The sequence below is a fragment of the Protopterus annectens genome, chromosome 12.part0 (genome assembly GCF_019279795.1).
Source record: "Protopterus annectens isolate FY-2018-M chromosome 12.part0, PAN1.0, whole genome shotgun sequence".
Lineage (NCBI taxonomy): Eukaryota > Metazoa > Chordata > Ceratodontiformes > Protopteridae > Protopterus > Protopterus annectens.
In genome coordinates this window covers 429,460,691-429,487,138 of record NC_056746.1, presented here as the reverse complement: position 1 = coordinate 429,487,138, position 26,448 = coordinate 429,460,691, and the positions used below count along the sequence as shown (strand labels likewise).

General features: G+C 38.5%; 1 protein-coding gene across 2 annotated transcripts in view; it reads left to right on the top strand.

The window, feature by feature from the left end:
• Nucleotides 1-26,448, top strand: part of BAIAP3 (BAI1 associated protein 3) — a 2,552,914-nt gene that overhangs the window by 2,369,513 nt on the left and 156,953 nt on the right. For both annotated transcript variants that reach the window (XM_044089547.1, XM_044089546.1), the window contains exons 24-25: nt 3,368-3,463; nt 18,934-19,149. In XM_044089547.1, the coding sequence (XP_043945482.1) occupies nt 3,368-3,463; nt 18,934-19,149 (312 nt within the window). The remainder of the gene's footprint in view (nt 1-3,367; nt 3,464-18,933; nt 19,150-26,448) is intronic.

Here is a 26,448-nt window from a genome sequence, read left to right as displayed (position 1 = left end):
TAAACTAATGTTATCAGATGCATCTCCTTAGCAATACACTGCTGATGTCACCATTTCATGGATGCTGTACATCTCTATTTTACTCTTTATTTTCCTGTGGCACTGGCTACTGATAGTGTGGTTTATAAATAGTGTAAGGAGATAAGTAGGTAGTTCAGTTCCATCACTGCTACAATTATGTGACAGTTATTACTGTCCTATACCATTGGCCACCTTACAACCACCTTTATGTATACGTCTAATTATGAGATCAAATTACATTGGCACTCTGTGACACTAGCAAATCCTAGTATCCCGTTGGAAAATAACTTTCTGGATACACAATGATTACATACTGCTAACATACCTACAGTATGTCACATTTGGAGTGCAAATTCTCAGGTGTTGCATAACTTTGAAAACATGCTTTGTACATTGTGTAATTACATATGTAGAATGTTTGAGTCCAGCTGTGAGTGTGTTTTTCACTCTCATACTGTGTATACTATTCTGCAAAGACATGTATGATGTGTAGATGTACAGTGTTATTTTGCACTTCAGACACATTTTAGAATAAACATCCAGCTAATAAACAGTGGTAATGTTATCCATTTAACTGTGCACTCTCTCATGTGTACCTTAACCTGGTCTTGCCGTGCTTGTGACTCATGCAATGATGTTTATGTTGAGATCTTGGGTAGTTATTTCAAATATATCCATTACTGCTTAGACTACATTGTGTCAGTAATATTGTGACTGTACATGTCAATAATAATGTTGTCAAGCATATTTTCTTTGTATATGCATGATCCCTCTTACTATAAGCTAGGACAATTTTTCACATAACAATGCTTTAACGATGACATTTGATTACATTTTTCATACATAACATAATCTAGGAAGTGTTATCTTCTGGCACAAGGGAATGAGACAACATGCTGTCTGCTGTTGACTTACTACAGCAATTACAGGTGCTTGTTGTTCATCTAGATGTCATTAGTCAGTAGACTCACATGGCTTGTTGTTCAATTCCTGATGGGGCAACATTATACAAATGCACTGACACTGCATAAACACTATTGTATCTAGTTATTCATATCTATTTTTACTGGACAGTGAGATATTATCACAGGTTTTGACTGCATGGCAGTGAAATATTTATTTGGGACATGTGCGTGAGTGCTACTGCTGTAACAATTGCATTGAGTACTAGCTTGTATAGCATATCTACACAGCGAGATTGTGCTTCATTTCTGGGACAGTGTGTGTCCTACATGATAGAAACAGCTTCCCTGTCAAAGAAGCAGTCATATTGTAATGCTCAATGTTGTATAGACAGTAACATGTGTAGCTTCTTTCCAGCACTGTGAATAAATCTGACTGTTCATATTATATACATACCTCCTGTCTTAACGTACACATTCAATTCAGCTGTTTGTGACAGCCTCCATTGCTATATGATGTGGAACATGCTGTCAATATAGACATCTGGAAAGAGCCTTGTATATAGGCAGGAGTTTGAATCTGTTTACATCTATCTATCAGACAAATGTGTCAGACAACAGTGGCTCACACACACAATATTTATGGCAGACTCAAAGTGCCACCTTTTTCCAGGCATTTTCCTACCAGGTAGGTCATCAGTACATCTTATATGGTAGGTGACTGCTGTGAAAGCACTTCACGGGCATTTTTCATTACATAACCGATATGCATATTTCTGTGGCAACCATGATTGTTATGCATCTCTCTGATATCTATACAAAGGTTTCTTACTGCATTCAGTGCTTATATGCATTATGTATTCACAACATAATTATACTCTGAATTGGAAGTCTTCCGCAGGACAAGTCTTTAATATTGCAATTCTTTTTGTCACGCTATACAGCTCAATGGAAGATGATTGATTCCATAACTGTATCTTACTGTATGGCATGCTGTCAGACTATCAGAAACTGTGATTGGTTCTCTGTTACAACACTTTCTATTGTGTTACTGTGGTTGAACTGCTGTTATGTTACTGTTCCCTGTAATTCCATCTGAGCATGCCCAGTAGTACTATAACAGAGATGTTTTCAAATCAGCAATGGCAAAACTGGACTCTTGAAGTGTCATCCCCTCTGTCTTGTCATTTGTCACCTATGTATGTTATCTGTTATTAGATTAGCATTTAGCATTTGTGTAACTATATGATATGTGCTTGTCTATTACATGCTCATAGGTGATGAACAAGTTTCCTGTTAGTTCCACTGTTATTTCTTTGTAAAAAACATATCCATTTCTATTGTACCTGAAATTACCACTGTAAGGTCCTTTTGTTTATGTGTATACATGCTGAGATGGATAATACAGTGGTGCTGTCAGCTTGCACACACAAATTCCTTGTATATACATCTCATATGTGATAACTGCATTCTATACATTCATCCCATAAAATATCTCATAAAGTATTTTCTGCACTTGCTGTTATCTCGTCAGCATTTAATTAACATGTATATCACATTTTCACTCCCCTTTGTTATACTGCAGTTTTATGTCACTATCTCATACTTTATTAGCATGTCCGTTTTTATAAATGTGTATAACTGAGGGATTGTCATGAATTACCATTATATCATTATTGTCAGATTTATGACAGACATGCTTCTTATTTACTTTACATTTACATATACGTCACATTTGCCTGCAGGATATGAGTACACTTTAAACATTTCACCTCTTCAACATTAATTATTCATTAGAACACAGTTCAGTATAACAATTCCCCCATTTCACTTCTCCACATTCTGTATTGTTTCTCTGTACTTGCCCTTAATATATCTGAGCTACAGCACATGCTCGTATCTGAGCATTGCCTATATACGAGCTGTTTTGTTTACATTCTGTGTTCATGCTTGCAAGCATACTTCCATGGCTGCAAACAGTATTACTGGCTATGAAAAGGTACTTGCAAATATGTAGGCATTATGAGCAGCATGCATATTCGATTAGCGCTGCTGGTCATCACGTTAACATGTTTAACAGTGTGTAAGTGTAATGTGGCACCTACACAATTATTAATGAATCCTGGGGAATATCCTTGCAATATAATAGTAATTTTTCAAAGCTTACATTAGCAACATGGTGTATTACATTTATAGATATATTTAATTATTTAAGGTGAAATTTATATTTACAAAGAAAATGTGCATGTAAAAAGTAAGCAGTTCTGCAGTGAAACTGATAAGCAAGAAAGCAGATTTTTCATATTGATTCATGTTGTATGACTGTCCCTACAGTAATTCTTGGTAAATGGCAAGTCTAAGCTCATGATATAGTCAGGTCTGAGCACTAGATATAACCACAGTGTTTTGTCTTTCTTCCCACCCACCCCTCTTACAAACTGTAGGATGTCTGCAATGCAGCTGTAAGATACTCCGACATAATTAAACGTAAAGTTGACAGAAGTTATCAGACTAATGGACAAATTAATATAACACACCAGGTGAGCACAGTACAAAATAATTCATCTTTAATTGTTGGCAAAAGTCATGGAGCCAAACTGAGTTGTTGTTAATAATAATAGCAATTAAAAAAGGACAGAAAGTCTTATCATGTATTTTTGGCACTTTCAAATTTTATTGAAATGGTATTAAAATACTGCATGCCTACGGGTGTTATAAGAGGTGCTGAAATTTGTTATACTGCAGTGAAAGCTGATTCATAGTATAGGACTTATCCTATAAATCATGTGGTGGAGAGTAAGTGAAGATGATATGAACGGATATTAGGAGTGTGAGAAAGAATCTTAGAAGATGCTCCAGAGAAAGCTTAACACACTGCAGAGTATGTGAAAGGCAAAGAGTACACGCATGTGTAAAATAATTAAAAAAATGACATACAGTGTGTATGCACTTTCAGAATATGGGTGGATGCAAAGATTTTTTGAAATATGATGATGAATTTAAGTAGTGAATGTTTTCTTGATTCAGTGGAGTATAAACTAAGGCTTTGAATGGATGTAGCACATTGTAAGATTTTAATGAGTGTGGGTATATGTATAAACTTTGGATCCACTATGAATAATTGTCTCATTTAATTGGCACACAATTATGCAAAACTAGAATTTCTAGTGCTTGAAATATTACAAATTCAAAACAGTGACACTACTAAGGTCTAAAAATACACAGAAATATTTTTGCAAGGGGGGCAAGCCCCCACACCCCTGATCATTGCATATAATTTATTTATTTATTTATTTATTTTATTTTACATTTGTTGACCTTGATAGTCCAACTGGAGCCATGTCCATTTTCAGTGGAGGCCCAGGGAGATAAGCTCCAGTTTATCAGATACAATATTACAAGTAAAACAAGAGTACATAAGTAGTATTACCAACAAATACATAGACAGACATGAGATACCCCTGGTTCTAGTCAGGAGAAAAATTAACAATAAATAGTTAGTTGAGTTATTCACATTCATGTTGAAAGTTACCCGGGCTTGTTGCAGTGGCAAAGCCAGTTAAATGCCATATGTTGTTTGAGTTTAGTTTTAAATTGTCCTAGGGAGGAAAGCAAAGTAATATCACCTGGAAGTAAGTTCCAAGCTCTGCCTGCAGCATTAGCAAAGAGGGCATCTCCAGCAGTGTTGTTGATTTTGATTGTCTGAATTAGAAGTTTGTTCGAGGATCGAAGCAGTCTTGGATTGTTGTGGGGGGTGATAATATTTTGAAGGGCTGGTGTGTTATCTGGGTTATAGAGGATTTTGTTAGCCATGATCAGCAGGTTATATTGTATGAGACTGGGAAGTTCTAGCCACTCAAGCTGTTTTAGATTGATGCAGTGGTGTGTTTTAAAAGGCATTCCAGTGGCAAACCTGGCAATATGATTGTAACAGGTTGACAGTCTATTTAGTACAGATTTGTTTAGATTGGAGAGAAGGGGGGAGGCGTATAAAAGTGTTGAGAGTAGATGAGAGCGAGCTATAGCCATCTTAGCTGGAGGGATTAGGAAGGCTTTTATTCTATACAGTAACCCAAGTTTTTTACTGATGTTCTTGATTGTTTGATTTACATGTAGGTCAAACTTTAGGTTATTGTCAATAATGACACCTAGTAATTTTGTAGAGGGGTCAGGGGAAATTATTGTCCCATCTTTTGCATTTATGGTAAAGGTGAAGGCGGCAGACCTATGAGTTGGAGAGAATAACAGCATTTTAGATTTTTTGGGATTTAGTAACAATCTACGTTCAGAGAGCCAATTTTCTATGGTATTAAAGGTGGACTGGGTAGCGACCCTCAGGTCTGTGGGAGAAGTAGCTGAGCAAATCAGGGTGGAGTCATCGGCGTATTGGATACAGCTGACGTTTGGTATGACTGTATACAAGTGATTAATAAAGATGGAAAACAGTAGGGGCCCTAATATGGAGCCTTGTGGTACTTCAAGGGTGTCTGGTAATAGATTAGAGAGCTTGTTCTGCCATAGGACAGCCTGTTGTCTTCCATTTAGGTAGGACATAAACCAAAGAAGGCCATTAGTATCACGGTGGAGAGTTTGCAAGGTGTGGACCAGAAGTTGGTGATCAACCATGTCAAATGCCTTGGAAAGATCCAAGAATAGGGCAGAGGATATGTGATTATTGTTATGGTTACTGTTTATGGTATTGGTAAAAGCCATTAACGCTGAGGTTGTGCTATGGTGTGGACGAAAACCATGCTGGGTATCCGCCATGAGATGATTTTGGATTAGGTGGTGCATAAATTGTTTTTGTATATATTTTTCCATAATCTTTGCAAGTGGAGAAAGTATAGCTATAGGTCTATAATTGGAGAATTCCGTAGGGGAACCTCCTTTATGTAGTGGGATTACGTAGGATGTTTTCCAGATGGTGGGAATGTTAGCTTCTGCTATGGTACGAATGATTAGTATCGATATTGGATAGACAATGGCATCAGCTGATTTTTGAAGGTAATCAGCGAGGAGTTGGTCAGCAGAGAGTGTGGTAGGTTTTAATTTTTTGATCATGTTACGGATAAGAGATGTGGACACTGGTTGGAAGGAGAATGAGAGTTGGTTTTTACAGGTAGAAGTATCAGGGGCAGGGGAGCTAGAAGGTAATTGTCTAGCTGGAGCTTGAATTGTTTCGGTAAAGAAATGGTTAAAACTGTCAGAGACCTCCTCTGGGGATTTATCAATGGTGGCAGCAGGGATAGGTGTAGATGTTTTACCAGGGCGGAGTAGATTGTTCAGCCCTGCCCAGAACTTCTGAGGATTGTCCTTGTTGGTTGTCTGTAAATTGCAGTAGTATTGTTTTTTTGTCCTGTAGAATACATTTTTTTGTTTCATTCCTAGCATACCTATATTTTACAAGATCATGGAGGTCTTTTGTGGAACGCCATTGAGCCCATAGTTTGTTTCTACTGGTAATTTTTTGTCTTGTCTCTTTAGATAGCCATGGTGCAGTTCTTACTTTTGTACATTTTGAGCGGGCAGGTGCATGTAGATCAAGAATTCCAAGAAATTTGTTGTTAAAACAGGCAACTGCCTCCTCTAAGGGTAGGTGTTTTAGCATGGACCATGGAGCAATAACTCCAAACTGAGAGAAAATGGAGAAAGTTCAAAGACGATAAAACTTACTTTCTTCCTTTTCTTTATATCCAGCAGATACAAACAGGCACACAATCACCAGTCTAACCAGCGCCAGTGCATTGAAGCATCATTATCATCATCCTCGACTCCCTTTTACCCATGTCTACAGTTCAGAACCACTCTCCGCTCTTCTTTTACAATCATGCCTCACACTCATGGGTATTCTCTCAATCAGTCCAAATACTGTTAAAAAATCAACTATGCTTTCCTGCACAAGCGACTATGCCCCTGTAATCTGTTTTCCCTAACCTACTCTGCAGTTAAGGCTACCTTGGGTTCTGCTTTAATGTTCTAATTTCTTTGTCCCTCCCACAATGTGCATCTTGTTGCCTGTTTCAGGCACTTCACAATCATCAACTCAACCTTCTTCAACTGCTCCGCCTTCACTACTCAGATTTCTGTGTATTATAGAAGCAATGGTCACACAAATGTTTTGAACATTTCACTTTGCACCTTATTTTTCATTCTTCTGTCACTTTACACCTGATATTTTGTGTCAGTTGGCTGCAACCCTTCTGATTCTTACTATAACCTCCACATTCAGACTACCCTTCTCCTCAACTATAGCTCCAGACACTTGAAGCTATTAAACTGTTGCACTATATTTACTTTTATCTCAGTTTTTGCCTTCTTCTGATTTCCTCCTTTGCTGCCATTACCACTGTCTTGCCTGTATTTAGTTTCATCTCATGAACCTTCAGTTTTTGGATTCCATTCGCTATCATTTGCTGAAGTTCTTGTTCAAACTCTGCTTACCACATCATCTGTATATAGCAGTTTTATTGATCTGTCTCCACCAACCTGTTTGCTAATATAGTCTATCACCAGTATAAACAAAAGCAGGCTCAGAGCCAAAGCCTTATGCACATCCACAACCCTGAATGCCCCTCTGTGAATCTAAATACTACTTGTGTCATTAGGTCCTTGTACATAGACTGCACTAATTCTAACAATATTTCTGGGACTTCGAACCCATTGAAAGGCTGTCCAGGTCTGTTTTCTTGGAACCATGTCATATGCTTTCTCTAAGAATGCCCAGTATGACTCTTTCCTCATTTCCAATGCTTCTCCACTGTCCACCTCACTTTAAATATTTAGATGTTATACTGCATCCTGATCCAAGTCCAAACTTTTCATCTTCCATCTTACTTTCCACTAATTTGTATTAAAGTGTAAAAAATTAAACATTCTATACAAGATGCTGTAACCTCACAACAAAAGATCAGAAAAATGGTTCTGCTGCTTATAAGTAAACCATGAAAAGGGATACAATAAATAATTTCATAGTATAAAACAGCAAAAATCAAATAAATAATGTTACAAAGTAAACTTTAAATATGTTCTGTATCACAATTCTCCAACGGAATACAGAGTATGTACATGTATAGAAATATACTTCAAACAGTGTAACAGAGTATCATTTAAGATAAATGTAAAAATTGTGCAGAGTAGCAGGAAGAATAGCATACAGGATTCTGCAAAGAACCTTCACCTTATTTTGAACCTAAGGATTCCATGAATGATTCTAAGGAATATAAAAAGAAGCTTCGGAAAAATGATGAGGAGTTGGGGGGTCATTCATTTGACAAGGAATAAATCGGTTGAAGAAAATCTGGTAAAATCAGCAGTCTAGAACTGCGGCTTGCCAAATTCTGGCCATGGGGGATCTAAAGAAAGAAGACATTGGTGGCAGTTTTATATCACTGGATCTATATAATCTATCCTGCGATGATTCATGCTTGGAGTTGTTTTATATTCATAAAGAAGGCATTAAGCCACTTCTTGATTTTCCAAGTAGTTTCAGTTTGATGACGTTCATTGAAAGGAAGTTTTCAGGTCAAAGTTCAGAAGATCAGAAACACTGGCTTTGATATTTTATAGTGCAAAGCTGCTACAGAATAAAGTTGTGCAGAATTTTAATAAGTAAGTAAGAAAAATACAAAAGATGCTATAAAGTACTTGCAAAAAGCCCTGATTCAGTAGATTATTTTCTGGGGTATAAAGTTCAGTTTGGCAAGTCAGTAGTTACTAGTCTCAGTCTGATTCCCACCATTGTGAAGAAAGCCATTTCAGTAAACTTTCCGTCCTCAAAATGTCTCCTGTCATCATCTTCTTTTGGCTGTTCCCATTAGGGGTCGCCACAGCGGATCATCTGTTTCCATTTCTTCCTGTCCTCTGCATCTTGCTCTGTCACACCAGCCACCTGCATGTCCTCTCTCACCACATCCATAAACCTTATCTTAGGCCTTCCTCTTTTCCTGTTACCTGGTAGCTTCATCCTTAGCATCTTTTTCCCAATATACTCAGCATCCCTCCTCAGCACATGTCCAAACCAGCGTAATCTTGCCTCTCTAACTTTGTCTCCAAACCTTCCAACCTGGGCTGACCCTCTAATATACTTATTCCTAATCCTGTCCACCCTTGTCACACCCAGTGCAAATCTTAACATTTTTAACTCTGCCACATCCAGCTCTAACTCCTGCCTTTTTGTCAATGCCACTGTCTCCAACCCATATAACATAGCTGGTCTCACTACCCTATTGTAGAACTTTACTTTCACTCTTACTGGTACCCGTCTGTCACAAATCACTCCAGACACTCTTCTCCACCCACTCCATCCTGCCTGTACTCTCTTCTTCACCTCTCTTCCACACTCACCATTACTCTGAACTATTGATCCCAAGTATTTAAACTCATCCACCTTCGTCACCTCAAAATGTCTCCTATGATTTGTAAAAAAAAAAAAAAAAATAGTTCATTATGCAACCACATTGCTTGATGCATATTTAATTTTCAGAATTGTTTCATGACCAGAGCCAGATTATGATCAATTGGGGCCTTTGTTTGGTTGTACTCTAATTGTGAACTACATCATTTGATGACCCCTTGTTCAAACATAGCTAGCCACTTCCAGATCCTTCTTTCTCTCTCATTGTTTAAGAATATTATGTCCAAGACTGATTTTTCCCATGTGGGTTCATTTACTGGCTGTTTGAGGCCTGTTCCTTATAGGCAACAGTAATGATACTGCGTTTTGGTGGGCTAGATTTGGAGTTTTCCTATTAACATGAAACATACTAAAGACTCCACGTCAACAGTATCATTTTTCTGCCAGCTTAAGGATACTGTCACTCATTACAGTTAGTATATTTGTGTATGTGTGTGTGTGTGTGTGTGTGTGTGTGTGTGTGTGTGTGTGCGCGTGTGTGTGCATGTGTGTGCGTGTGTGTGTGTGTGTGTGTGTGTGTGTGTGTGTGTGTGTGTGTGTGTGTGTGTGTGTGTGTGTGTGTGTGTGTGTGTGTGTGTGTGTGTGTGGGTGTGTGTGTGTGGGTGTGTGTGTGTGTGTGTGTGTGTGTATATATATATATATATATATATATATATATATATATATATACATTAAACCAGCACACTGAGGCTGCACAGTCAGCCTGATGTCATTTTCCCGGAATCAGCCTAACAAACTGCATCTACCAAAAAAACACCTATTGGAGACCAACTCCCCTGTACCCTACCCTATGCAGGGAAGGTCTGGCAACTGCATCCCTAAACTAAATATAACTACTCCAAGTGTGTAGAAGCTTAATGAACATTGTGTTTAGTTTTTGGTGGGGAGAGGAACATCACTTTTTCTTTTGCTATACAGTTTGACAGCTTACATTGCAAAACCTGGCAAGAGCAAAAATTACCTTTCATAGAACTTCATCTAAGTGGGTAAAGCTGGAATGACTGCCTAGAGACAGAATGCACCTGTGTTCAAGTTGAGCTGCCTAGTTTTATGCATTCAGGATTCAGTACACATTTGCAAGAAAGCACAAGGGAAGTACATGTTGTAGATATTATTGCAAACTCAGGGGTGCTGTGAGGCCCAAAGGGTGGGGGATATGGTAGAATATTTACCATGCACACCTCAAGTACCTTATTGCACATATAAGATAGGGAATCTTTTTTTTCAGTTTGAGTAATATATTAAGTAGTTTCTGTATGACTGTTATTTCCTTTGGCATGTATTTTAATCTTATTTATTTCCTCCACCCATTTTAACTAATTGATTGATGTGCAAAGTTGTAACATTTTAACTGTGTGGAATATGCTTTGAAATTTTCAGCATAATCACTTAAGGAACCCCATCTGTCAAACTATGTGTGCCATTGCATAGTCTAGTTTATACACATATGCCAACACTACACAACACCTCAAATGAATTCTGGAAGGTCAATGAATCCAGATAAGGAGACTTGCATGTCACTAGCACAGTGCTTTACAAACATGTATATTGTTTTCCAGGCAACACAAACTCAAAAATATTCACAAGAGTAATCATTCCGTGACATCTCCAAGAACTGAAAGATACACTTGCTCCCCCAATAATTTTTGTTAAGTTGGTTTAGTTGATGGTATGCCTACTGCATCCTAAAAATATTTGCAAATGTAATTATTTTGATACTAGCTCCCAAGAACTGAAAACTACATGTTTGTAAGTATAGGGTTCCTATTACCTGATCAAATGTTTAGGTTAGCGAAGTAAGTGTCGAACTGGTAATAGCGAAAGCAAAAAAACGCGAACGGTCAATTTAACGCAGGTAAAGAATTCCCCTGGCCGTTATGCAGATTTTGCCGCTTTCCCCACTGATGAGTGATCTCAGAGTTGGTATATTTAGTTAGGGGGGGGCAAAGCCCCCCACTTCATTTTGGTTTAAATTTTTTTTTTTGCTGCCGATGGAATTCATTCCCTACATTAAATCGGCCATTCACCGTTTTAATTTTTCGATATTACCAGTTTGACGTTTTGGTATTCACTAACCTAAACGTTCAATCGGGTAATATGGACGCTAAGTATATATGCATAATGTTCTTTCCTGCTTGTTGCCTATATTTATTATGGTTTTATTGTAACCCTTATATGTGTTTTATTTCTATTTTAAAATTCATTTGTATTCATGCAAATACTGTATTGTCAGATTTACCTCTTAGGTCAAACAGTGCCTGGCAGTCTTTATACTGCACATGTGCATGTGCATGTGTGTGTGTATGTGTGTCTGTCTGTGTGTGCAGGTGTGCATGTATGCATACGTGCATGCGTGCATGGTGTAACATGACCCCTAGTTTAGAATGGTTGTTCTGTCTTGCTATATGTAATGTTCCTGTTTCATGTTATTCACTTTCTGTCTCTTTTTACACTACTTCATTCCTGTTTGTGGAGTTTATGCTTTCAACTTCTTTAAAAGGTTATTATTATTATTATTATTATTATTATTATTATTAACTTTTTGGAAGTTTTTTAGTGTTCTTGATCAAGTAATGTACTTGCATTTGAGTTTTTAGGTGTTTTATTACTGTAAAGTATTTCTAGTTTGCGTCACAGTCCTGATTCATATTTTATTCTAGTTCTTTTTTTTATTATTTTTATTTATTCAGATTTAGTAATGTAATTTGGTTAGGGTGTGTATTTTAAGTCACTTGTACTAGAATTTATGTGTCATTAATCTGGGACCTATTTTCCCAAAGTATGTTTTGCTTTGTCCCTAATTCTGAAGGCAGACGGATGAGAGCTATGTTACTGGTAAAACACCTTACATTGAAAATTAATGTATGTGATGATATAGTTGTGAACTCTGCATTCTAAAGAAGTATGTTGGTTTTGCTTATCAAAATCAGCTTGCAGTTTTAACATTATGAACACACCTGAAAATTAAATTAATTGTAAAACAAAAATGTTTCAGAATGTGTGCAATGCATTTAAAGGTCAAAATGTCCTTTATAAACAGACATATAGGCAAAGCACACTACTTTCAAAGATTTCATTGTAGAACCAAAGGACTCATCAATGTAAGCAAAACCAAAGCTACAATATATAAATATACTGTGCTGTTATAATATTAGAATTAAAATAACTATGTATTTTAGTATAACAATGAGGTTCTCAATCTTTTTTAGGCATAAAATGACATGAAATGATAATTTTCTTACTAAAATCCAAGTAGATGCTCTATTGTTTGAAATCAGGAGCATAAGCTTATTTTATTTTATTTTATATTTGTTAACCAACTAAGCACAGTGGTTTGTGAACCTAGGCCAAATAGGTAGTAAGAGCAGCTTACAATTCTATTAGACAGGTAATTACAACAATTGAAATATACAAGCAAAAGTTATATTAACGCAACGGTCATAACAACTGAAACATACAAGCACATTTAATTCAATCACAACTGATAGAAAAGTCATAAGGGAAGAGTCTTTTGAAGAGGACTGAGGTCAATAGGAGAGGGAAGGGTGAGTAATACTGAGTAAGAAGGTCCTAGAGGGAAAAATATAAGAGGCAACAAGGAGTCAGGAAGCAAGATTTATTATTGTGCCCCATCTATTCTTTCTTTTTACTTCCTGCCCAATCTCCCTGTCCTCTATTACCTCCCCTCCTTCTATTTAATCACATCCAATGCTGTGGCCTCCATCCATACCTACCCTGTCCTTCCTGAGCACCATGTACACAAGGATCATGTGTAATTCTTCCTCTTATTAGCCCGCACTTTTGTTTTCTGACCAACATAAGTTACACACTCATATAGTATCACTTCTGCATCAGCTATTTTCCTACCTAGGCTTCTGTTGTTGCTGAGCCCAGCACTGACTCTTTAAAGTCATATCCTGCTTTCTGATTATACATTCACTAGATTTGGTCACTTCAGTCATTCCAGGTATTCCTGGGTTTATTCTGCCCCCTGCTATTTTTTAGTGTCCTTCTATCAGTGTTTTCCATCTGTTTTTTTTTTCATTTCCTTCATCTTTCTGCCTTCTTTCTGCCCTTTAGCATGTCTCTTATACATGTGCATTTCTTTTTTTACAATCTTTTGATGGCCCACTTTTTTGTTGCTCTTACCACTTTCTTTCAATATATTATCACTCTCCTCCTTTGTCATACCACTCTTTATCTGTTTCTGTTATCCCTTGTCACTGTCACTTTCTCCTTTGACAACCTCCTCTTTCTTTTCTATATACCTCTCATTTTTGCTGCCTTGTTCTATATTCTGTAAATGGCATTCTTTTTCTTGTTCCCTTTTCTATACCATTGGGAAGACACAATTATCCAATTGTGTTTAGCAGACCCCAGTTTATCAGTGCAGCCCTTTTGGGACTAGCCCACAGTACAGAACAACCCATCATTCTCCCACGTGCTCTTTCAATTGCCATCCATCCTGGCCCTGCACCCACATTCCCACCTGATTCCCTGAGGCAGTGCCTGAACTGTCATATCCAGTGTTTGTCATAGTGCCAGCCCTTAGTACAGGTAGCTGTTCTGAGTGCTGTTACACCTCTAGGCCCCTGCATACTGCTACTGCATCTGTTCCCATCTTTAAATCCTGTTCTGTATAGTTCCTTCCAAAAGGATGTTTGTCCCCTCATGGACTCCTATCTTGTCTTTCTCCTTGTTCATTTGTAACCAGCGGTTGATCTTTGGTTCATTGTGGAGAAGGTTAAGCCTGACACCAGGTCTGCCTTTACAAAGCTCATCTTTTCTTCCCTGCCCTCCCAACTAGCAATTTTAGTGATTGATTCATTCAGCACTTGTATCCTTCTGCCAATCATAAGCTCAGCCTACTTGCCACTGTCCTTGTGATCTATTGCTGCTATTTCCCTTTGAGCATATATGCTACTCTTCCAACTCCCCAAACTAACCACCTGTTGCCCTAACTACACTCTTGGTTTCTTTCTAAGTGTCCCACTATTCCCTTTTAGACCACTGCTTCCAAGCTGTCCCACTGTTACTCCCTCATGCCTGGCCACCACTGACCTTGTCCTACTCATTTCCTTGCCATCTCTATGTGCCTTGGTCCATCCACCTGAGCTTTCTGCTTCTTGACAATTCTTCTCATAGCTGAACCTACCATAGTCTACCATCTTCTCCCTACTCACCTACTGCCAGTCACCTCTCTCACACTTTTTCCACCTGTCTCCTTGTCTACTTCCCCTTTTGTTTCTGGTCCTCTTACTATTTCAGGTCATTATACACTGTCTTTTGTCTTGCATTTTCCTTCCTTTTACCATGCCATCTGTCCCTCTCTCTCTTCCAATCTATCTGGCTGTTTCTTGTTCCTATAATTCACCTGAAGCCTCCCTGTTCTCCTACAGACTTCCCATCATCTGACACCCAAAACACCTAGGCCACATTACCTTTTCTTATCATCCTCTTCCCTCCAGCCAAGATTGCATGCTTCCTCCTGCTTTATTTTGATTCCTTACTTGAAGCCCTGCTCTTTATCCTCTTACTCTATTCCTGCTTCTCTCTCCTTAGCGCATAGTACCTGTTCTGTCTACTTTCCTTCTGGAGTTCTAGTTTTGTGTCTAGTGATTTCTTGATCTGTTTCCTGTGACATTATAGTGTTTTGATAGATTCTTTGCTCTCTCTTTTATCCTAGGTAACCCCAACTTACCCAGCAGAATTCTGCAGTTTCCAACAATGGTGGTACCCTGCCCACTTACACCTGGGCTGCACTATCTACTTCTATGTAATACATAGAAGTGGTGTTGGATTTCTAACTTAGCTCCGAATGACAATGTTTGTCTCACCTTGTCTCCTTTTGGCAGTTTCACTGCTCTAGTTGCAGTTCCTTTCTCCTCTACAAGTTTGCCTTTGGCTCCTTTTTACTTCTTTGGTGTATCATTCACCTGCCTTAGTACATTCTTGCGTGCTAACATAGCTACGCTGCCCTTCTGTTCTGACCCTTAGTACATTTGTGCGTGCTAACATAGCTGCGCTGCCCTTCTGTTCTGACCCTTAGTACATTCTTGCGTGCTAACATAGCTGCGCTGCCCTTCAGTTCTGACCCTTAGTACATTCATGCGTGCTAACATAGCTGCGCTGCCCTTCAGTTCTGACCCTTAGTACATTCTTGCATGCTAACATAGCTGCGCTGCCCTACTGTTCTGACCCTTAGTACATTCTTGTGTGCTAACATAGCTGCTCTGCCCTTCTGTTCTGACCCTTAGTACATTCTTGCATGCTAACATAGCTGTGCTGCCCTTCAGTTCTGACCCTTAGTACATTCGTGCATGCTAACATAGCTGCGCTGCCCTTCAGTTCTGACCCTTAGTACATTCGTGCATGCTAACATAGCTGCGCTGCCCTTCTGTTCTGACCCTTAGTACATTCTTGCATGCTAACATAGCTGCGCTGCCCTTCAGTTCTGACCCTTAGTACATTCTTGGGTGCTAACATAGCTGCGCTGCCCTTCTGTTCTGACCCTTAGTACATTTGTGCGTGCTAACATAGCTGCGCTGCCCTTCTGTTCTGACTGTTTACTCTCATCTAGCACTACCCCACTTAAATTACTATGCTGTTCTGCTGCTTAGTATGCACGGGCATGGTTACATGCTTATACAGTTACATGCAGTTGACAGATTGTCATCTTGTAACCCTTACGGCTTAATAGGAGCTATTGCTTAGAAGCCTTGATGTTTAGTTATGTTAGTCCTAAGAAGCATTGATTACTGTACCCCCTTTCTTTATCCCTCATACATTCCATTTTGCTGGCCTACCCTATTCTGTTTGTTCACCTTCTCAGGCCCTCTTCTAATCCTGAAGTGGCTGTCTTGTTCTCAAGGTGTGCACATTCAGTACATCTGCCTGTTAAGGGTGTCATTAACAGTCTGTACATTGAGGGAGAACATTTGCCTGACTAGGATCTGGTTGGAGACAATTTCTGAAACTCCACAGTAATTGGTATTAGAAAACTCTGCCTTCTCAACTGTATAAGAAAATTAGAAATTAAATTACAGTAAGTGGGACAATACAAGAAGCACATTCCCTGGATGGGATTGTGGTGGCTTTGCTTCCATAATCAAACAGCTTGCAGCCTAATTTTTCTTTATCAAATGTTGTTTAAGTTTCTTGTGAATTTCATTAGGTAAAGAAATATTTCAATAAGCTGTGTTTTTGTAGTTTCTGCTTTCACAGAGCTGTTGTACACCAACTCATCTGTTAATGGAGGAGCCAAACTCTTTTGTGCAATACTAGTAATCAGTAATCATTTGTGCAATCCCTAGTATCTAGTTGGCCATTTTTTCCTTGGAAAGTTGAACTGTTGGGGTACTGGAATTGTTTCTTCCATTCACATGATAGTACAACCTCAGAACTGATGTAAATAAGTAGTGGGAATATGGGGAGTGCAGGCACTCCCCCACATCCAGGATACAAGAGAGGGCTTGACCCCTACAAAAACATTTTTTATGTGATTTGTTTATTTCATACGCTGTTCACATTAAGAAACTTTCATTCATTTGTGATCACAGTTGTGTTAGGTGATCACATATGAGGCAAAAACTTGTCAGGGAGTCATAAATGCCATCCCTTGCTCCTGCACGTTTGCTGAGTAATGCTTAGAAGTGCTGTTGATTCTTTATGGTAACACTGGAAAGAGCTGTTTAGTGCCTCTGTCTCTTTATAACTTCCTTTCCAATGTCCTTCCTTCTGATTATCTGCCATGTTCAGTTTCATTACAAAATGGCCTTTACTTACATGGGGTAGGAAACTGAAATGATGAAATATGAAGGGCTTATATGTGTTCTAACCATATTTGCATACTGAAAAGTGTGGCTTTCATTATTTCAAGGACTGACGCTTGAATAAAGTGCTTAAAAAGACACTACTGTTTGACTGTAGGGGACTGGACATCCTCAGCATCATTATGTAAGGTTGTTCATTTTGATGTGGGCTGCAAAGCAGAATGAGTGGATTCTTTTATTACCTATTAAAACTGTTATTGCCATTTTAAGAGGATAGGTTTATTTACTCCAGGAGTGGACGTTGACAGCTCAGTACACACAAATGTCACTACAGGGACTAAAGACAATGTAGCAAGGTGTACTCCATTATAGTAAAGGCGTTTGGAATGGGTGAGAAATTTCAATGCATGGGAAGTTATTTTTTATTATAAATTACAACCACAGTTATTGTCTGAACATGCTCTTTGTTTCAGAAAAGGACACAACAAGATTTGTCACTAACCCCTGTTAAAGGTTAATAAGAAAAATGTCACTGAATATAGGCAGTAATCGCTCACCTTCTTATTTTCAGTTAAGTCCATGTTCTGGGCAAGGACTTAAAAACTGAAAACAGGTCCTGAAAAGAAGGGAAAGGTGGTATCAGCATTGTATTTAAGGGTGGCAAATGGCTTGCCTAAATAGCTCATTGCAACGATTCGTATAGTTTTCAGCTTTCTTTTGTATTCAGAGATGTGGTATAACTTATTAAAGGTCTTTTCAGCAAATGTCATTTTTCAGGAAATAAAGAGTATAAAATGTCTGTCTGTGGACACCAGAGGTCTGTACCCCCCACTACTTACCAACAGTTATTAACTCTAGGGTAGCTGCATATTGAGAGGACACATTTCCCCATTGTGGCAACTGCCTTCCGTGAACTTGATTTCAATACAGAATGTCAAAATAGAATTTTCACACAGTGCCTTCAAAGAATTGTATGACCCCATGTTCAACCACTTCTTGCATCCCTTTCACTGTCATTTCATTTGATAGACTTTGCAGTGATCAAACACTCAAACGGCCCTTGCTGCTTCAAATGCCCAGTTACAGTAAGTCTTCCTGCATTTCTTTTATCTGTATTCTGTTCTGATAAAATGTCATGACATCATTATGTGGAGCTGTTATCAAAACCACTAAGGCATGTAAGTAAAATATATCAAAATGTATTCAGTGCTGATTTTAAGGCAAACGAGGGCTGAATAGGATGTGTTACATTTGAGCAATGTGTTTTATGCTGTGTGTGCTGTATTTCCTTGATTAAAAACTGAGTGAAACTGTGCTTGGTATAAAATGCAAAACCACAAGCTATATTTTTTCATGTAGAGTGGAGCAAAGACTCTCTCACACTCCTCATAATTACTTAATGCTCAGCTCTGGGGTCACCATATCTCAGAGGGAAGAAAGCAACATTTTCCTTCTGCTAAATGCAATTTCACTCAGTTTCATTTTTTGGAAATGGCATTCAAAGAAACCTTTGATTCAGATGGATTACTGGTTGAACATATACATAATGGAGATATGATTCTTTGCAGCTGTAGTTTACTGTGCAATGTGAGCTTATAAGTCACAGAAAAAAATAATTGTAAAAAATTTCCATTTTAGCGTTGTACATATTTTATGCCTTTTGGTTAAATGGCAATTTGAATCAGCTACAAATTCCACCACTGTCTTGTTAAAAGACAAGTACAGAAATAATAGTCAATATTATTTTCATTAATTCTCTTGCATTAATTATTTACATTGTATATTATTGTTGAACTGATTTTCTAACTGTATATATTACTCTTAGATGTGTATTGTCTTGAATAACATTGAACACGTCCGTAAGTTCATTGGAAACCTACCCAAGGAGCTAGACTGGAAATCTTTGGAGACTGCTGTGGAACAGTCATGTGGAGCGGAGAGCAAGCAACAGATTCAGAAAGCACTCAGCAATCAACAGCAGAATATGGAACATGAGATGCAAAGGGAAGTGAGAAACATGACCTTACTCTTAACTGAAAAGGTAATGCGAGCTGTACATCATAGTCTTTTTATTATGAGACTTTTATGACAGAGATTGTGGGAATGGTGGTGGGTAGTAGTAAGTAGAATAAAATACAACAATAGGCAGATTATTGATAGAAACGCACACACACACACACACACACACACACACACACACACACACACACACACACACAGCATGTAGATATGTTAGGAATTAGGAAGAACAGCCCACGTATCATAATATCTCATGAAATGTTTTATACCCACAAGTAAATTGTGGTTACTCTCTGGTTAATGACCTTCTCAGAATCACACAGTTTACAAGTGGAGACCAGGGGAATCAAAACAGAACTAAGGCAAAAGCTTGATAGATTTGTTAGTTGTGATGAATTAACCACAAGGGTAAAGTCAAAAACTATAGGTTGGCTCTGTGACATACAGGAATAAAGACTACAACTCAGACAATTCATGATAAATCAGAAGAATAAAGACTACAACTCGGACAATTCATGATAAATCAGAGGAATAAAAACTACAACTCTGACAATTCATGGTAAATCAGAGGAATAAAGACTACAACTTGGACAATTCATGACAAATTAGTGGCATAAGTACCAGAGGAGATGGGCAAAGGAGGACAGGAGTGAGTAGCCAATACTGGCTTGCCCCCCCCCCCCCCCGACCTGGTTAGGATGGTCTGGTTTACTAGAGAGTGAAGTTTACAGTATTCAGCATTATAGGTGGGGATGTGCTTGGCTCTGCCAAAAGATGCATGAGTGTATGGCAGTCTTCATGGGACATGGGCAGAAATGTGTGTGCCCACAGCCTGACTATACATCAGCTGTCAGGAAAGGAGTTACGCTGTACAACTAAAAACCCTCATGGCTGCCTGAATGATGACTGTGCCATAAACATCTCCCACTCCAGTGATGGAGATAGATGGACTAGAGACAGTGGCTGAACAATTGGGAGTCATGGGGACTGATAAAAATCATACCAAAAAAAACTTAGACATTCAAAACATCACATTTAATATATGTCATCCTTATTTTATGCAATACATTTTTAGGAAGCTTTGCAAATGCAAAAATATGTATTGCACATGCATATAATTGCATAGGAACTGTTTGCAGGGATCTGGAACAATGATGCCAAGAATTATTTTTTAATAGACACATTTGTGATCACAGGATCATAACTAGCCACCTAGTAGAAAATAATGTTATGTGGATGTAAGTACTTTAGCTACCCTACCTCTCTGGAAATTATATGAAAGTTTGAACTAAACTGTTCCAAACGTGCCAATGATTCACAAACTAGAGAAACGAACAAAAACAAAGCAGCTGAACTCTCCCAAGGACGATTTATTCATCAACAATAGCGTAAGCATAGTACAAAACCAAGCTTTCGGTGAGCTCAGTGTCCCACCTTCCTCAGACAACTTTGAGTTGTCTGAGGAAGGTGGGACACTGAGCTCACCGAAAGCTTGGTTTTGTACTACGCTTACGCTATTGTTGATGAATAAATCGTCCTTGGGAGAGTTCAGCTGCTTTGTTTTTGTTCGTTTCTAAAGTTTGAACTAAATTTATCTGCTAATATGTTGGCAATGCCTTCAGGTCAGTGTAGGTATTACACTGGAAGTCATCTCAGTGTACTGCTAAGTGCCATTCCTAAGAGTCTGATATAGTTAAAAAATGCTTTGTGCCTATCATTGGATGAGGTGGCAGGATTTCATTTGCACTTGGTTTTAAACTTGTTGATCTTATGCTCAAGTTCTTTGCTTACTTTTTTGAGGCCACATTTAGCATGAGGTAGTTTGAGTTTATGTCTTAGGATCAGCAATTTTTTCCTGTTTGTTATAAAGTTTGTTGATGCTGGGGTCCCTTCATATGGGGCTTATTTCTACATTTCATTTTGTATTCATGGCAAATACATTAGATACCTCAATGCAGAGGTTAATGGGAAAAGAAATCAGTGGTATAATCGGCTACATTGCTCTGGGGATCACAGTGGAGTAGAGCTGTTTTAAATCTCCTTAAGCCATAAGAGAGTGCTAGAGGACTGACTCTGGAGAAATCCTTGAAGATAATAGTACTGGAGGTTATTTTAGGCTTAGTCATAGGTGACTCTATGGGCAGGCAAACTAATGTGCCACTTATGTATGGAAAAAAGGACAGAATTGTGGTCTGGTCTGAAAAGTGCTGAACTGGATGTGGAGAATATGGGTACTATAGTTGTAAGAATAAAGGGCATGTGGATATGAGCCTCTAGTATGGGAGGGTACTATCTAGTTTAAAGATGTAGCACTGATGATGTCTAAAAAAATCTGTGCATATTTGCTATTTCTGATGTATCTTTGCCACTGTATTGATGTATAGTTGAAATACCCTATAATAAAGGTGTTAGTTTCAATAATTAAAGACTAATTTGATTATGTCGGTGTTGCGGGCTGTGGGAAACATGAAAGGAGTCTACAGTTAACAATGATATGATAGGTGGGCTTGTTTACTGATAACTGGATACTTAGGTGCTCTACATTGTTATTCTACTGCTACAGCCACTGTTGAGATGGTGAATAGATATAGTCATGTCCCACTGGAAATGCAACCACCCTCACCAGAGGGTCTGAACAAGTGATTGGCAATAAACCCCAGTAATGAAGCAGCAGTATCAATACATTGGAATCAACTTTCTGTAATTATACAAATGTGTACGTTTTGAAAGATCATGAAAGCCTCAGTTGTGGCCATTTTTTGTTGTTGTTTAAAATTCTGTTAGTATCACATTGATACAGGCTTATTGGGATTTTTTAGTTTGATAGACGCAGAAGACTGCCTCTGCCCCCCCCCCAAAAAAGGCACTGTGGGGTAGAAATATCTTAACCAATATGCAGAAGCCCTAAGAAGAAAGATGAAAATCATCCTTGGTAAAGCTAGCAGGACTGTCTACAATCTCCCTCCAAGGTGACACAAATTGGATCTCCCTAGAATGATACCAGTTATTAAGCCAATGCTGAAGTCAATAATTCTTTGTTTGTATTGTGGCATCATTCAAAGAGATGACAAGATATTGCTCCAAATTAGTTCTTTACAGTCTCAGAAACACACATTGAAAGCTCAACTATGTCTCTCTTTATATCATCTGAGGTGGAATGCCTAAGATTGCTAAGTTCCATGTGAGCAATAACTAGGTCATATTCATACTTGGGGTGAAGAGATCTGAGAACCCTATTGGCATCATAGTCTCTGTCAGCTAATAGACAGGTTACCATCACTATATCTTTACTCAGCCCAGTGAGTGGCACATAAGTTTGCCTGCCCATAGAGTCACCTATGACTAGGACATTATCATACTGGGTAGCATATGTTAAGTCTATGGGATAGCCTGCTTAGACAGCATACAGACTTAAGAATATAGCTTAGTTGACCATATAATTGATCCAAACCAGTCCAAACAATAAAACAAACTTTAATGGTCTCCATGTGGTCATCATATTTATTTTTTATGATATGGAATTTATTTACTTTAGCTAAATAGATGCCTTAATATTTAATATTTGGCTGATGTTAATTAAAATCAGTCCTTTGTTTAAATAAAGCTATTAGGTTCATAGGTTCATAGGTAGGTACTAGGCTATCTGCCCGAGGCATTTATAAGCCTAGCCGGAATGCGTTGGCTTTCGCCACCCCCTTAGAGCAGTTCCCTGTGCCTCTGTCCAGCAGAGCCATTGAAGTGATCCCTGGGGTAAACTTTCTGTTTCCCATCCACTTGTCAAGATTTCTCTTGAAGAGGATTAGTGAGGAGCTCTGCCTAATGTAGATTGGAATCTTGTTCCAGAGCATGGGAAGTCTCTGGGACAGAAATCTATCCCTCCAGCATGTCCTATTTATTGTTGTGGTGAGGTTTAGATCCCTGGAGCGTGTGGTTTGAGGGGATATGGTTTTCTTTAGGTGGAGCATGTCCATAAATTCTGGGTTGGACATGGCCTTGTATGTCAGGCAGAGATCACCTCTGAGTAGGCGATATGCAGCCGAGTACAGCTGGAGTTTCTTCAGTAACTGCATAGGGCATCTGATTGAGGCCAGTGATCTGATCTTAATGAGGTACTTCTGTGGTCTTTCCAGTTGTTGCAGGTGTCTTGTAAGGTACATCCCAAATGGGGCATTGCACTCTATGATGGGTCTGATGAGTGATGCGTAGAGAGGCCCAATGACCTCTTTTGATCTGGATGCAAACCCTTTTGTGATTAGGTGAGCCACATAGAAGGATTATCTAACCACTTTGGCAATGTGATTATCAAAGGAGAGGTTACTATCTACTTGGGTCCCCAGATCCCTTATTACGTCTTCCATATTTAGGGGGCTACCACCTATGTGGTAGTTTGTGGGTACTTTGTTTTTTCCAAAGGGAATAACTATGCATGTTTTGGCATTTAGCTTGAGGCCATGGTTTTGACACCAGGTATCTGTCTCAGTGAGACTCTTTTGGAGGATGTCTGTGTCAGCCAGAGAGTCAATTATAGCCCCTAGTTTGCAGTCATCTGCGAACTTGGTGAGTCATAGTCCTCCTGTGCTTGTCTGTACCTCTGAAAAGTATATGCCGAACAGGAAGGTTCCTAGGACTGAGCCCTGGGGAACGCCAATTGTAACTGGTTTAGAGTCAGACCTAACTCCCGCAACTCTTACCATGTGGGTTCTGTCCGTGAGCCAGTTAGCAACCCAGCTTGTGACGTAGGGGTTTATGTTCAGGCTGGTGAGCTTGTCTATAATACCTGAGTGGGGAATAGTGTTGAAGGCCTTTGCAAGGTCTAGGTAGGCTGTGTGGACCACCTTTCCCTCATCTATAGCCTTGGTAACTGTCTCAAAGAAGCCAACCAGGTTTAGGAGGCATGATCTGCCCTTAACAAAGCCGAACTGGGTAGGGTCCAGTGTTTGGAGGTTCCCATTGTCTCTGTTAATGAGATCCATGATGATGCACTCCATAGCTTTGCAGACCAAGCTAGTTAGGCTTATAAGGCGTTAGTTCCCGGGGTCCGCTGTGGCTCCATCTTTGTGGCGCTGAATAACCATTGCTGTGTGCCACTCTGTGAGCATGTAGCCTGTGGAGAGGCTGAGTTTAAACAGTGTGTTTAGGTGAGGGATTAGTTCATCTTTGAGCTCGTGTAGGACACAGCCTGGGACACCGTCCAGTCGCATTGTTGCTGTGGTTTTGTGTTTCTAGAGGGCTGTTTTAACCTGAGTGTCTGTGATTTCAGGGGCACTACTTTCTTCTGGTATAGTTATGGGCCCTTTTGGGGGTGATAGGGGAATGAAGTTTGCACTGAACCTGTCTGCCAGGATGTTGACTATACCGGTCAGTTCAGTGTATTTTGTGCCATTCTGCACTAACTCCAAGCAGATCTGAAAATTGCCACTTAGATTTGTGACATAGCTCATGTATGTATTCAGCATGAGGAAGGACTTGAACAGACTCAACTTTCACTTCTTTAAAGCTGATTTTATATTTTTTTCTTCTTATGTGTGTTTCAATAAACATACAACTACTGTTTGCCATCCTGTGTCAGGTATACCACAGTACACTGTACCTGCATGTAAATTTAAGGGATTATACAAGAATTTAAAAATTAAAGACAAAGAATAATGTGTATTGTTTGAAAATTATATCTTGAACATAGTGAATGTTGGTGAAGGACAGAACATAGACCACTTTTAGAAATTAACTAAGATAAGCTACAGTTAGAAATATACATTTCCATAGCATTTTAAGAATTGCAGTGGTGTAAAAATACATCTGACCCATATATAAAACTAAAGGGACTAAAAACATTTTCAATGTTTGTATCTTACTATCCATATCCATAAACAACAGCTTCCATTTTCTCAATTGTTGTATTATCTTTTGTTTAGTCTATTCCTACATATCCTTAACTGCTATAACAGAAACCTTTTTAAACTGTACTCCTAAATACTTATCTTATATTCCCATAAATATGGGTATTGTTAAACAAATTCATATACATAATTTAAGGCCTTTGTTTTGGCTTCATTAAATTTATATCCTGAAAAGACTTGAAACTGTCTCAAAATGTTCCACAACACACAGATGTCTTTTTCTGGATTTATCAGGTACAAAATAATATCATTACAAATAAATTCAACTTTTCTAGATTAGTATACCAATGATATCCTTGCATCTGAGTCCCTGATTTCCTTTGGCTCTAAACATAAAGCAAATAACAAAGGGCAAAGATGACATCCTTGCCTGGTTCCTCTGTTCAAACTCAGTTTATCAGAAAGGAACCCTTCCACTTCAATTCTTGCTTCTGATCCTTCATAACTCCTCCTAATTAACCTTATTATTTTATCAGGGAACGCAAATACTTCCTTTGCTCTTCTCATAAAAATCCCAGCTTGCTCTATTGGATCCTTTCCCTGCATCAAGACCCACTAACAACAGTGATGTTTTCTTACATTCTGCTTCCCTCTGGATTATCATTGTTCTAATAATGCTGTCAAATGTTTGCCTCCCCACCACAAAACCACACTGATCCATATCTATTAATTTTGGCAACACATTTTCCATTCTTTTAGCTAGTATAGACACAAACACTTTATAATCATGGTTTAAAATTAAAAATGGGTCTACATGAAGCTGGGTCTGATTGGTCTTTATTGTCTTTAAGAAATATAGCCACCACAGCTTTCTTCCAATATGTTGCTGCTTTCCTTCTTTTTAAAATACCGTTAAATAAAATCTTCCAGATCTTTATCACTTTCTCCCCTCCTAACTTCCAAAATTCTACAGGAATATCATCTGTTCCTGGAGACTTTCCTGAATATTGATTACACATCACCATTTTTATCTCATCTCATCCCTTCTTAAATGATAGTTGTTGAACCTCATCTACCTGTAATGTTGGAATAATTAATTATTCCATAAACATTTCCATTTCTGCTCTTTCTTTATTTCCACATTTCTCTGCTTTATACAAATTTTGATAAAATTTCTGAAATATCTCTAATATCTCTACAGGATCTCTGGTTATTTTCTTGTTATAGACTCCCTATGTTATAGGCTCCCTACATTTGGCAATAACCCCTTCTACTTTCTGTTGCCTAAGTCATTGTGCTAAAAGTTTTTGTGCCGTAGAGTTATTATCAAAAATAGTTGCTTATCAGCAGTCTTTCTAAACTTCTGCATATCTTCCATTATTTCCTCTTTACCACTCTGCAATTGTGTCTCTTGTTCTGTGAGATTTCCCTTATTCTGCAATGATTTAACCTTTGTCAGATCCTCTAAGTAATTCATAGTTTCA